Here is a 15,000-nt window from a genome sequence, read left to right on the forward strand (position 1 = left end):
TCTTAATAACTATTTCTTTGCCTCCTATTTCCTCTTCTCTAACCGTCCGTCTTACTCAGCCACTCTTCCTCTCCTCCTCCCTTCCTTCTTCTTCCTTTTCACCTTTTCCCTTCCTTCCCTCTTTCTTAACCGTCCTTCCTTTACCTTCTCTCTCCTATCCTTCCCTACATTTCCCTTCTGTCTTTCTCAGCTAACTTACCTTCACCTCCTACCCATCTCCCTTCTCTCTTCATTTCATTCCTTCTATCTCCGCCCCTTTCCTTTCCTCCCTTTTCTTAGCCCCTCTCCCTCCTTCCTTTACTTCCCTCCTACTGTTCCCTTTCCCTCCTTCTCAGCCAACCGAACGTCCCCTTCCCCTTACCCCCTCCTCCCTTTCCTTCCCTCCCTCTTCCTCAACCACCCTACCTCCTTCCTTCGCCTCCCTCTACCCTTCCCTCTCCTCCTTGTCAGCCTCCCTGGGGCTGCCTCTTCCATTTGCTTATTCCTTTCGCTCTGTCCTCGAGGGCGTTAAGTGAGGTACTTCGATAATATTAAACTTAATGATTGTTTAACTTGATGAGGGAGATGAGAAGCCGCTTCATTTGGTGTGCTCAGACGATTAGCTTTACTCGATAAAGATTTTGTGATGTATGGAAATTATATGGCGATATTTTCCCTAGCCAATTTTCGAAAGTAGACTCGCATGGATGAAAAGACGGTACTTTAAAATAGAAAAAACGAAGTAACAAGAAAAGAAAGAGAGAATAACAACAATACTTTTAAAGAAAACGTAGAAGAGTCTTTATTTTCTCTTTCCTTAAAAAAAAAAAAAAAAAAAAAATCGGTAAGAAATTCGGTGTTTATTTCCCCGTCTGCCTCCATAAAGTACCTTTCACTCCAGGTATCGGCCATTAATTAACCTGTCCGCGAGAACTGCAATTAGTACCTGAAAAAACACGAGAGTTTCCCATGCTACAATACATCACCTACAGCAGCCTGTCGCTCGATAATTTGATGGTTATTCTCTAGAAACAATCATTTGTTTGTCAAGAAGTCGCAGTGATTATGGCGGACTACGCGGCTAACGACACTGTTAACAAGAATAAAAGATTACATCCGAAAGGCCTAACGCGATACATGGTTTTTATTCCCGGTATGTATGCGCGAGGATGTGTGTATTATAAACATAACATCTTATCTTAGGGTTTCTTTTTTATACGTCTTGACGCATTCAGAGCAAATGCACATTGTTTCTATACATTTACATGCTACTGCATACTCTCGTAATCTCTCTCTCTCTCTTTCTCTGCCTCTGTCTCTCTCTCTCTCTCTCTCCTTCTTTATCTCTATCGATCAAGATACACAGGCGACCGATGAAAGAAATGACTCTATAACATAAGTGTGAGGTAACGAGTCAGGAACGCGAAAGGGGCCCTCATTCCGCGTCTTAATTACACCTTAAGAACCAAAGCTTGTTTGCCTCTCAAGTGCCCGGCGCCCGACAGCACTAATACAGACTCCTAATCTCACTGCTCAACCTGCTACACGTAATGACAATGTAGGTTTACGCTAATACCTGGCGTTATGGGGTTAATTACGGTTAATTAGCCCTCAACCCTACGCCACAGAGGGTAATTAGGTGATGTAACCCTGTAATGACGCCATGAAGGATCAGATGCAGGTGCGAACAAAGGGCAGCGAAACCCGGGCTGCCATATGTGCACGTGGGTATGTGGGTGGATTATGCGGTGGTTTGGGGGTTTCCTCTTTCCTTCTTCATTGCGTTTCTATCATTGGTTTCGTTCTTATTTTCCCGTTTTCGGTTATATTTTTCATGGTCTTGTTCTTAATTATCTGACTCTTTTTGTTTGTTTCTGTGTGTCCGTCTTTTTCAAGATTCTCTTTCTTGCTCTCCATCCCTTCTCACTATCTTCCTTCCTTTTTCCTCTCCCTTCCTCCCACCCTTTCTCCTCGTCGCCTCTCTCCTCCCTTTCGTCCTTCGACCTCATCCAATCTCATCCTCGGCCGGGAAAAAAAAATCTAGTAGCGCCACCGCCAGGGCCAAGCGTGTTCGATTCCCCAGCAGGTTAATAGGGGTCGCGGCCTTGCGGTGAAGCTCGGAGATGAAGATGCTTAATGGCGATGATGACACACTCAAGACGTGATCGCCATCCGGGGAACATTACGGCTCTCTTTTTCCGGTGCCGAAGCCGATGCCAAGTGCCCCGAGGTCGTTTATCGCGAGGTGGAAGTCGCAATCGAATCCGAAGGACAGGGATTTCTGACGCCATCGCTTTCCCGGCATCGTAAACGCATAGTCGATGGCATCTGCCGAGGAAGTCTCGCCGCATCTCAAAAAATCTCGTGGAAATTCTCGTAAGCTAAAACCGAGAGACGTTATGAACGATTAACGAGGATGTAAATATCATTTGCATGAACAGATACCGATAGATACACAAATAGAAAGATATCAGTAAACTAAGACTAAGACAGTAAAATTACGACAGTGGATGGCTAACAAAAGACCAGGCGGCACTCCAGCACCGATCTAAAAGCAACACCCAACGACTACAACAGCAGGAGGATGGCGACCTAACCTCCGGCACACCACCTGGTCGTCCTTGCGGGTCGCCGCAGACGCGGCGACGGCGTCAGCGGCGGAGGCAATTACGGCGAAGGCGAAGTAGAGGATGCGAGAGCAGCGAGCATCATCAAAGGGTGAGAGAGGTCGCCATGGCAGAAAGGGAGGTGAAGGGGCGAGGGAGACGAGACGAAGAAAGTGAGGGAAAAGTAATCTACAAGGGCGAATGAAGGGAATAAAAAGGAATTAAATAAAAAAGAAATCGTGGGAATTCTTTTTATAAGAATTATATGCAAGGTTAAAAGAGGGAGCAAGGCGAAGGTACGCATAGAAGAGGCAAATAAAACAAAACCGAGGACGAAAGAATGGCCAAAACAAAAGAGAAAAGAATCGACATTAAACGCTGAAATTAAAAACGAAAATCGAAAAGGTATAGAATTATTACTTAATAATATTAATAATACAAAAGATATTAAAACAAATATAAAGAAAGCAAAAACTAAACATCAAGGACAAATACGAAAATATAAAGAATAACGAAAGAGAAAAACAAAACAAACACATAACAGAGAAACCTCGGAAAAAAAAAAATAATTACACAATGAAGAGGAAAAGCATCTCAAACGAAAAAGCGAGAGATAAAAAAAAGGAAAAAGGAAAGCCCGCAAGAGAAACGAGCAACGCAGAGAGAAAGTTGGAAACAAAAAGCGGATTAGAAAAACGAAAATACGGGGAACTGAGAGACCGAGAGTCTTTGCAAGCGAGATGAAATCTGGGAAAAATACATCATAACCACATATACGTTTTCCCTTTCATCTGATAAGGAAAATATAGACGTTTATGCTAGTATTTGCTTTTATTCATGTCCTTATTTGTAAGCATACGAACTTTTATTCGGTGATTAAAAGTGTACATTTAGCCATTCAGATACACAAACATTTATCCACTGATTTAACATGTCTATTTATAACTTCACGTATTTCCGCTTACTAATTTAACATGTCATTTACCTCTTACTGCATTTATCTACTACACTACCTTTTACTCACTGATTTAACCTATTCATATAACTACTAATCTATCTACAAGTACAGACATTTACCCATTCATTTCAACCTTTAAATCCATTTCCTTATTCATCTGTTTACAACTACATGAAAGCCAACACTGTGTTTTAAGATTGGCACGTCCTTTATTTATTTTGACTTCAACGTCCTTATGTTAACTCAAAGCATCCGCTGCTTGAAGGATCACAGTCACTCCAGCGAAGCCTCCGCCCGACCTTGGCCCCGCGCTCTCTATGAAGAGAACAAAAGCGCAACGAAAAGCGAGCAGATTACATTGACCATTCTACCTTTTATTTATCTTTATTACGTTTAAACAAACGTAAGGGATTCACCAGTCCGTCCATTTAAGGCCGGACCGATTAGCTTCTTACTGAGGAAGACTCGACAGTTGCCTATTAAATGACAATTCGGTTAGCCAGTCACGGAGTGGACTCGCCAATCTGTCCATTAAACGCAAATCCTACTACACTCAACAATTTGCCCTTTATCACGAATCCCACTCGCCAATCCGCCCATTAAACACTAATCAAACGACCCAAACACTCGCCAATCCGCTCATCACGTACCATTCAAACTACCCAAACACTCGCTAATCTCCCATGAAACTCCAATCAAACTACCAAAGGACTCCCCTACCCACCCAATAGACACTAATCCGACTTCCCAATCACGGACAGCGAGGGCCGCCACCAGCCAAGCTTCTTTACTTCGCAGACACGCAATCGACGTCCGCTTCAGCAAAGTTTTAAAGATACAGATTGGTCCGCCAGGGAGCTTGTAGACTGCGGAATTTGATTCTGAGGAGTGGATTTCGGTCTGTGGACTGGTCTAGAGATTAAAAGAGAATAAAGGAACATTTGGTTACGTTTTAGGTATGTGTTTTGTTTGATTGTAATCGACTGTTAGGGTGTAATTGTTTTGCGATGGCTTGTGTCTACTACAAAAATGAATTTGTGCTGTATCCTTTGCTAATCAATTTATATATTCCAGAATAGAATGAATCAAGGATACATCGAGGTAATCAAGACGTATTTCCATAAGTCTGTGATAAGACTTACTTCATTGAGGAGAATGCTGTTTCAATTAGCTTCCTTAAAGATGCAAGCGAAAGAATTTTTTTTCAATCTATTCTATTCATACACTTTTTATCAATGTTCATCTTTATTCTCATTATTCTCGTCATCATTATAGTTGCTGTTATTGTTATTATCATTATCATTATTACAATAATGTTATCATTGTCACTATTATCATCCTTGTCGTATCCAACGAACGACGACTCAACGCCGCGTCTCTCATCCCCTGAAGCCCCAGAGCGACACGACCGACATTCCTTCCTATCAACGAGCAACTCGATCGAAATTATCGTCATAATCCATCTCCTTATCCCATAATCCACGGCGCTTATCCAAACACCGTGAAGATCAGGTATAAGGTACGTCCTTGCGTCATCGTCCTACCGCTCCTTTCACTCCGATACCGTTTTCCTACTTCTTCGTAAGGGTTCAACGAAACAGTAGGACTTGCTAGCGTGCACGGGGGTAGTTCATCGGCAAAGTTGTTTACAGATAAGTTGTCGAGCTCATGAGTACTAGTAATTTTATGGAAATGGATTTTAGTCGTTTGTTTTGCCATCCTGCTTTTTTTTCAGCTTACTAGTGGAATGTCTGAAATTCCCGCTAGGTTATCGTGTTACTTCCCGATCCATTAAGTGCAAATTCCGAACACGCGGACAGTTCACAGATGTCACGCCACTTTCGTTGCCTGTTTGAAACGTTTACGACAAAAGCCCTCTTGTCACCGGTAACAGGATCTCTTGATGGGTAAGGAAAAAAGCACAAGAGTAGGAGAGACAGGTCTTTCGAGAAATAACCATTTTTGTTGTTGTTTTTTCGGGTACAAAAGAGCAGACAGGCTGTGCTGAGAACAAAGAAAGATGAGCGTCGCAGATTATGAATACCAGCAGTAACATATCTCTCACAACACTGTAACGCTGTCCGCAACCTTGTAACTTGAGCTGACTGTTCTATAAATCAGGATTCCCATATATCGCCTCTTGTGTCACTGGATCGCGGTTTAGATTTATGGTAAACCGACATATTCTACTCACTGTTTACAAAGCCGCGGTCAGTCATGCGACTAGACATGAAAGCAGAGCAATAGACATAACTTTTGTCCCACGCATGGCACGTAAACAAAAGACTGTCGAATCCTAGCGGGGAGGAGGGGGAGGGTGTGACGTCATCTGATACTCGTGAAAAACCGCTACTGGATCTAATGGCCGAGAGTAAAAGGTTGGGGAAAGAGGGGGAGAAGGGCAAATTGTTAACAATGTCCGCAATACATGCTCGTGAAAGCATAGCGAGCGCCATCTATTTTTGCCGTTTGGTGTCTCACGCCGCTGCCAATTCGCCGCGTCATCGAAATGTGGTTTTGATTCCATCCCATCGATATTTTAGCACAACCGCGGTCAATCAAAACAAAGATAGAAACCCGTCTGCCTGATTACATATTCCCCTGAAGAAATCAAAATAACAAGATCATCGCGAGCTTGTTCGAGTGGCTACTTGAGTTCGGTGCTAAATCCGTGTCAGACACCCGAGACTCGGCCGCCTCTAGTGCCCAACGCAACACTTTCCTCACCCTGGATCTAGGCTTGTTTTACACCTTGTTTAGTCTAGTTTCTCTGCAAGTTTTAGGTCATTAGTTTGACATTTCAGATTTTAAATAGCAATTAATATGAAAAGTTCACCCGTCTTATTACGCATTCTACAAAAAAAAAAAAAAAAAAAAAAAAAAAAAAAAAAAAAAAAAAATATATATATATATATATATATATATATATATATATATATATATATATATATATATATATTTATTATCTAAATATGTTTCCATCAACAAAGAATGCACACGAACTCCACAACAATGGCTAGCTCGAGCGAATTCTGGTGTAAACATATCACTCTAATTTCGTTCCAAAAATTGCACAATCCAGCTGTAATAGCAGGAAATGGCGACACCCACCGCTTCTCCCCGCAGGGATGACGTACACCGTAATGTGCAGCTTCACGCACGATGCCTGTACGGGGCGACTCCACACACGGGGAGAAGGGGGAGGGGGTGTAGGGGAAGGGGGTAGAGGACGTGGATTTCGAGTAATTAAAAAATACAGTGATATTTCTGTGTCGGGGAATAAGTGTTCAAAGATAGTTATTATTATACGATTATGTTCATGATAACAATTATAATATTGATAGCTGGTAATGATAGTAGTGAAGACTGTAATCATAATAATAATAATGGTGATGATAATGATAATAATAATGATGATGACAGTAACAGTAATGATAATTATAAAGACAATGAAAGCTAATTAAATCTCCTACACCTTCCTGGACCCTCCGCATCACCGGCATTGTTACTCCCCGAACAAAGATCACACCCGCTCCGCCCACCGCCTCACCCTGCTACCATTGACATCCAAATTCTCTGTCAGTTGACGCCTCGAACTCATAGGGGGCAGGTTTTCGCGCGCTCGGCTTAGAAATATGACATGAATATGACGCGAACAATTGTATTGGCGGCTATTGTGGGTGTAGGGGGGAAGGGGTAAGTATGGCAGGGGGTTATGGGCGTGGGTGGGTGGTAGGGGGGATCTTGGGAAGAGGAAAGAGTGGGCTGAAGGCGCTGACGAAGGAGTGGGCGAAGGAGTTCGAGTTCAGAGTGACGTCGATATATGGTTATAAGGAGATTCAGGATGACGTACAGGCGATAAACACACGATTATTTAAAAAATAATTAAAACTGTCTAAGTAATAGCAAATGTAAATATACGTAATCAAGAGTGATAGAATAATCACGATGATTAAAAAGCAAGATGGAAAGGTTTAATACATGATAATGATAATAATCATAGCAAAGATGATGATAATCAACGCAATGGTGATAATGCAGATAACGATAAAAGAATGGCAATGAAAATCATAATAACTTTCACAGTATCAATTCATATATCATAGGCATATTGTATAATGATTTATACATTTTCTTGAATAACAGCAAATTAAGGTTACATGGGATTTATAAAGCTAATAATACGAAAGGTAATAATAATGAAAATAATGGTGATGAAGATGATGATGATGATGATGATGATGATTGATGATGATGATGATGGTCATGGTGATCGTGATAATGGAGAATGATGATAACGATGATAATAACGATAATGACGATAACAACAACAGTGACAATAACAATAATAATGACAACAATACCACTTAAAAATTATTAACAATAACACGAATAACTACAAAATAAATAATCAACCGCTAGAAAGAGAGCGTGAGTGTGCAAGGAAGGTCTGGATCAGAGGTCGCAGAGACAGAGACCAGATCATTAGAGAGTGACGCGAGCACTGAGACTCTCTGTTGCTGTGGTGTACACTGTGTGTTTGTTCAGAAGGATTTGCGTGTGTGTGTGAGAGGGGGGAGTTTGTGTGTGGGGAGGTGAGTTTGTGTGTGTGTGGGGGGGGGTTTGTGTGGGTGGGGGAGTTTGTGTGGGGGGAGGTGAGTTTGTGTGTATGTGTGTGTGTGTGTGTGTGTGTGTGTGTGTGTGTGTGTGTGTGTGTGTGTGTGTGTGTGTGTGTGTGTGTGTGTGTGTGTGTGTGTGTGTGTGTGTAAGAGTGTGAGTATGTGTGTGCTTGTGCATGCATATCTTTCTATACGTCATCAACTCCTCTCTGCACACGCACACACACACACACCAGACCTCCCTCAAACTAGTGTATATTACTTACGTCCAGACACACAGTCCAAACCCGGTCGACCCCTTAACGAATGCGCGGAAGCGTGTGGAGTCGAGACCCCAAGCTTCGTATTGTTGCTTCGTGAGTTTTAGATCCGGATCGAGTGCGCGGACACGAATCTTGGACTTGCTTGTCTATCGAAGATGACTGACAGCGGGAGGGCATGTTTCCTTTGCTGTTAGAAGGGAGGGAGAAAGAGGGAGTTGGAGAGGAAGAGGGGGAGCGGGAGAGAAGGTTAGGGAGAGGAAAAGGGAGAGGGTGAAGGTGAAAGAGGATATAACACACACACACACACACACACACACACACACACACACACACACACACACACACACACACACACAAATATATACAGAGAGAGAGAGAGAGAGAGAGAGAGAGAGAGAGAGAGAGAGAGAGAGAGAGGAGAGAGAGAGAGAGAGAGAGAGGAGAGAGAGAGAGAGAGAGAGAGAGCACTTATAAGGATGACGTGGTTACTGCATTTTATTGATCCATCGACTGGGGTGATCAAATATTCAGCAGCATTTGATGCACTGACTCACTCCACCCCTTCCCCTACTCGATCTCGTTACCGATATTTTTCAAAAGTATCTGGGAATTATCAATAAGTCCTCCGAGATTATGTATATCAAAAACACCAATGTTGCACATCAAAATCTTCTACATTTGTGAAACTACGAAAGCTGGCGATCAAGGGCTTCCAGAATCGGAAATGGGGGTCGATCACTTAAAAAAAAAAATCTGTCACAGTCACTGTCATGGCCTCACCGATTTCAAGAATTCCAGCGAATCCAGTTCTCGTGATCCAACTTGACGCACGAGAAGAGAGAGAGAGAGAGAGAGAGAGAGAGAGAGAGAGAGAGAGAGAGAGAGAGAGAGAGAGAGAGAGAGAGAGAGAGAGAGAGAGAGAGGGGGGGAGGGAGAGAGAGAGAGAGAGAGAGAGAGAGAGAGAGAGAGAGAGAGAGAGAGAGAGAGAGATTGACTGACTGAGAAAAAAAATGGTTCTTTTTCTTTTAGGGGAAAAAAAGCGAAGTAAAAGATTTTCCTTTACTCCTAAGAAAAATAAACTTTCTTTCTTCAGTTTGCGGCAAGGAAAAAACGCTCTTCGATCATTCTTTAGAAGAAAAAAAAAGAAAAACGTTTTCTCAGTAGAAAAAAATATTCTTTCTTCAGAAAAACGGTGACTCATTCACTCCCACTACAGGCTTTCTGGTGTAGTACCGGTATGAGATAGATAGACAGATAGATAGGTAGACCAAATAGAGAGATAGATAGACAAACCAAATAGAGAGAAATTAGATATATAGAGAACGTGACTAAATAAAGAGAGGTAGACAGGTACATAGATTGTTAGATAGATAGGTAGATAGATAGAGAGAGAGAGTTCAAGAGAAAGAAAGAAATCGAGAGTGAGAATTAGAGAGAGAGAGAAAGATGGAGAGAGCTTGCCCCATACCAAGATTTACCTGTGGTCGGGGAGGGGGGGGGGAGTACTTTCGACCAAGAGCTTTTGGTCAGGGGCGGTTACTCTGATGGGGAAGGGGGGAGGAGGGGGGAAGGGGGGGTTAGGTCTCTCGTTCGGGTCTCGGAGTCGGTGGTATTGTTCTTCCGAGGAAAAATTTTGGGGCCCCTGAAGTCCCTTTTTTAATATTCTTTCTTTCTACTTTGAGTTGCTATTCTTCCAACCGAGCAGCCACTTCACTCGTCCCTGGGCTGGTTCTGTTCTCTCTCTCCCTCTCTCTGATTTTTTTTCTTCTTCTCTGTCTACCTGTCTCTTTATATGTCTTTATTAACTCTACTCTCTCTCTCTCTCTCTCATTCTTTTTTTTTCTATCTCTCTACCTGTCTCTTTATATATATCTTTATTAACTCTCTCTCTCTCTCTCTCTCTCTCTATATATATATATATATATATATATATATATATATATATATATATATATATATATATATATATATATATATGTATATATATACATACATACATAACACACACACACACACATATACACACACACATATCTCTCTCTCTCTCTCTCTCTATCTATCTCTCTTTTTTCTCTCTTTCTCTCTCTCTCTCTTTTTTTTCTCTCTCTCTACTTCCCACCCCCTCTCTCTTCCTCTTCCAACAGATGTACAACTACAAGAATTTTACCATCTTTCCCACCTACGATTTCCTACCACAGGTATCAAGACCGCGGGTTGGGAGTCGATTTTCCCCGCGGGTCTAAATCTCTTAGCGAATGGGCCGAGGCGACATGCCATAAAATAACCTCTCGCCCTCTAGTGCCTCGGAAACCATATGTCCGGTAAGTTTTTTTTTTCATTCAATTCTGTTTTTTTTTCCCTCGTTCCTCCCCTCCCTACCCCCTCTCCATTTTTATACTGTCTTGACCTCCGGTGGCGAATTTATCTTACGTCTTGAAGGGGTCAGTTGCGGTCGGGGAAGGAGGAAGGAGGAAAGAGAAAAACGAGGTGTAAAGCGGGTCTAATCGAATGAAGCCAACCAGAGAAAGAGAGACACAGAGAGAGAGTTAGTCCGGATGTCAGTTTCTCTCTCTCTCTCTGTCTCTCTCTCTCTCTCTCTGTATCTGTGTCTGCCTCTCCATTTTTTTCTTCTCTCTCTCTTTGTCTGCCTGTGTCTACCTCTATTTGTTTGTCTGTCTCTCTTTGGCTGACTCTCTCTCTCTCTCTCTCTCTGTGTCTTTCTGTCTGTCTGTCTGTCTATCTCTCTAGCATGAAGGAAGAGCGCGTGGTCTGAATTCTCCGTGTGCAGATTTAGTCGGGCGTTTTGCCTTTGCGCCTCGACGGATCTGGTCCCGCAAAATGGCGTCTATTTCCTCATTCTGATTCCTCTTCTGCTACTAATGGTGATGGTAAAAATCTCTCTTTTTTTAATTTAACAAACCCTAACTATTCCTGACTCTCGACAAGTACTATCATAAACCCGAAATTTGAAATCACCCACCTTTATCATTAAAAAAAATAAACCCAAAGTATCTGCCCACCTTTATATATATATATATTTTTTAATCAACCCAAAATATCCACTTTTATCCCAAACCACTCCCGAATTTCGACGAGTAACGCAACCATACAACCGAAACCCACGATACTGGTGTGAAGTCTACCCTCCTGCCTCCGCCATCGCGTCTGCCGCCTCTGCCGCCGCCGCCATCGCCGCTCCGCACGTCTGCCCACGTGACTCACCTCCGATTTATTACGCCGACAGACCGAGAACAGGGGCCATCACCCCCCCCCCCCTCACAGACACACATCCACACCAAACCCGCCTCTACCCGTATGTCATGGTAGGAGGCTCGCTCTCAAGACCCACATGCATTACATACACCATGATACTTATCATACTGCATGTGTTTGGTGCTTACTTCGTTCTGAATGTTGATTCAGGTAGGGTCTCCGACCATTTTCTTTAATGTTTCTCTACTTCGCTCTTGCCTGTCTCGCTATCTAGCATTAAAATCCTTGGGTGTTTTATCTTCTATGACCAGTTGCACGAGAGTAATGGTTGGCGGTCCACGCATTATCTGTTCTGTTCCACCGTGGAATTCCTGTTACTGCAATGTTGCGTCATAAAGCGATTATATGTTGCTTTGTTCGATAATGATGGCGATATTGCAATGCACTTTCTTTATTAAATGAAAAGAAAAGTTCTCATACATGCTTAATCCAGTTATTCTGAGAAACACTAATTGCAACCGAACAGTAACATTAAGACTCCTACAGAAGATCGCATTCTGTTGAAGCCTTAGTCGCAGGTAATAACCAAAGTGAATGTGAGCTGCAGGGGGAAATATCTATAAATATACAACACCAGGAAGAATGATCCAGCAGCTGCACAAACGCTATTTTTTCCAGATTTAACCTAGCCGCAAATCCCGCCATTTTCACAGCGCTTCGACTCGCCACAAAGTCCGGGTTCGTATCAGTACCGATTTTTAGTGACGAAACTACCGATTCACTTTCCACCTTTGCGATTTACTATACTTTAAAAAAGTAGCTCAGCTAAATATTAACGGACAGAGAGGATAAAAGACCATATTTACATGGATGCCAGAATACAGAACGCTCTGGTAAGTGCCAACCGAAGCGTGCTTTGTCCAAGGTCTGTATCATAACCGTATTGATTTCTCCTGTCCTAACCTACACTAGAAACGGCTTTTATAACGGCGAACGACTGTGTATGTGTTCTGCCAGGTGGGTCGATTGACGAAAAGGTTAAGTGTAATTTTAAGTGTAATTTCGTCACGGGTTTTAACCTTACAAACCGACCACTTGAATAACCGGATCTTTTGGGTCGATTTCTTTTATTTTCCTATTTTATTGGAAGCTTTGTCTCTCCAAGGAGTCACGCACGAGGCATTTGCACGAGCAATGTCTCTCTTCAAGGAGGGGGAGGAGAGGGGAGGGGGCAAGGGGATAGGAGGGGAGTGGGGAGGAAAGTGATTACCATTCCGGTAAGGCTATATAGATTACATTTCCGGGATTTCACGAGGCTGTATTGACCGTTTTGAGAAACATGCTAGGATCACTTACCGATGCAGGTTCGGAGGCGGAGTTGTTGGAGCCCGTGGAGGAGTTCGTGGTGTTGGAGTTGGAGGACGCATTGGAGGACCAGCTTCTGGAGGAGGTCCTTCCGCTGTTGTTGGCCGAGAAGAAGCTGTCGGAAGAGTTGAGGCTGAGGCTGTCCGGGCTGAGAGTCGCTGCCTTTCCCACTTCCATGATTTTGGCTTGGCCTCGAACGCCGGGCAGACGAAGGAGATTCTTGAGGCTGGACATGTCGCCCTTGAGACACTGCATCCCACTCTTGGGCGTGTCTGTCACGTCGTTGTCCTTAAGGACGGACACGTTCATCATGCTAGAGCTCGTGGTGGGCATCTTGGAGGGCGACGTGTGCTCGGGGGAGGCCGGGGGGCCCTCGCTGCGCACTGAGCGGAAGGAGAGCGTGTCGGGCGCCCGTCGGGAGCTGAACGACAGGCCGCGGCGCACGTTGGCCTGCGACACGCCCGACCACGTGCCCACCTGGTAGCCGACGTCCTTCTCGGCCTGCGCGTACGACGACGGCACGATGAGACTGTCGCAGTCTACACTTCTCTCACTGTAGGAGTCTCTGAGGGCCGCGACGCCGCACCGGTCGGAGGGCTCGGTTACGGCCGGCACGCGATTGACCTCGGGCGGCCGTGGGACCGTGGCGGAGGTGCTCAGGTGTTGGGCAAGGCTCGAGGTGGACCTCTGGGGGCTTGCGTGCTTCAGCATGGCGTCTCCTGAGAGAGAGAGAAATCATATGGTTAGCGAAATAGACTAAGGAAAAATATACGAGATGTACTTGTCCATATAGCACCAAAAATAGTTTGAACGCAGTTGCTGAAACTCCAAGACAACATATCTGTCCGTCCCAGCTATAAAACTCACTACCAAATCTTCACACACAGCTATAAAAAGGCGCTCTTAACAACCCTCAGGCAGCTTGAGCTAACATCCCCCAAATGGTCTGCCCTCACATAAAAAGTACATCCTCTCCAAACAGTCAGAACTCTTTATCGCACTCCTTCGGTCACTCCCAACACGCATGTCCCAGACACTACGCGATTAAGGGCCAATAGCTATAAAATTTCAATGATAGAGAGGGCGTCATCTCCTGTACTACGAGCCGCCCACACTGACCACTTTAGCCCCTACGTAAACACTCTTCCACGCTTCCACTCTTCCACACCACCACCCGGTCGGTTAAAGCACAAAAAAGGGCGGAACGTGTAAACAAAAACACAACTTAAGCTACTTCGCCATGCACTTCCGCCCGCGGCTGAGAGAGGCTTTGTTGTCCTCTGCTCCAGCGGCGCCCACGCGTCCTAGGCGGGGCTATGGGCGTTATGGGGAGGGTGGGGGGCTAGGTACTCCCCTTCTCTTCTTCGTTTTCTTTCCTCTTTTCCCCTCTTTTCATTTTCTCCTTTATCTCTATTTATTTATTCTACTGATCCTGCTTTTCCACCGGATTTCAATATCAATTTTGCTTCTCTTTTCTCATCCTCTTGCTCTCTCGTCCTTTCCTTCTCATTCGTTCCTTTTTCTTCCTCTCTCTTCCTCTATCCCTCTCTCCTATCCATTACTCAGCTTCGCAATTATGTGCTTGGGGGAAGAGATAGACAAACAATTCTCCCTTTGCAAGTAGAACGTGATGGAGCGAGAATGAAATGCATCCGATCTATATTTGGCGCAGAAGATGAGGGTCGCAACTACCCACCTCCTGCAGTCGAGGAGCTTCTACTGATGCTGCGAATGCGACTGAGATTAGTTTTTCGTTGATTTTGGTGGGCATCAGTATTGTGTAAACCCATACGCTGAGGCAGATGCAGAAACACACACACACACACACAAACACACACACGCAAACGTGAAATTCCACACACGTACACAATCCGCTCTAATATCTTGTGGTTTCGACAATCACGTAAAAATGACGAAATCCCTCAATTGATATTATATCATTTCATGTCAACGGCGCCGCATAACACGCCTGAGGGAAACGAGCTTCCGCAATTATG

The 15,000-nt window shown here is 44.0% G+C and overlaps 1 protein-coding gene across 1 annotated transcript in view; it reads right to left on the reverse strand.

The window, feature by feature from the left end:
- The window catches only part of LOC119581097 (mucin-5AC-like), a 55,992-nt gene that overhangs the window by 36,274 nt on the left and 4,718 nt on the right, over positions 1-15,000 (reverse strand). The window contains exon 2 of the mRNA XM_037929421.1: positions 12,995-13,722. Within this exon, the coding sequence (XP_037785349.1) occupies positions 12,995-13,714 (720 nt within the window). The 5' untranslated portion in view covers positions 13,715-13,722. The remainder of the gene's footprint in view (positions 1-12,994; positions 13,723-15,000) is intronic.

Source organism: Penaeus monodon, chromosome 14, assembly GCF_015228065.2.
Source record: "Penaeus monodon isolate SGIC_2016 chromosome 14, NSTDA_Pmon_1, whole genome shotgun sequence".
In the NCBI taxonomy this organism is placed as follows: domain Eukaryota; kingdom Metazoa; phylum Arthropoda; class Malacostraca; order Decapoda; family Penaeidae; genus Penaeus; species Penaeus monodon.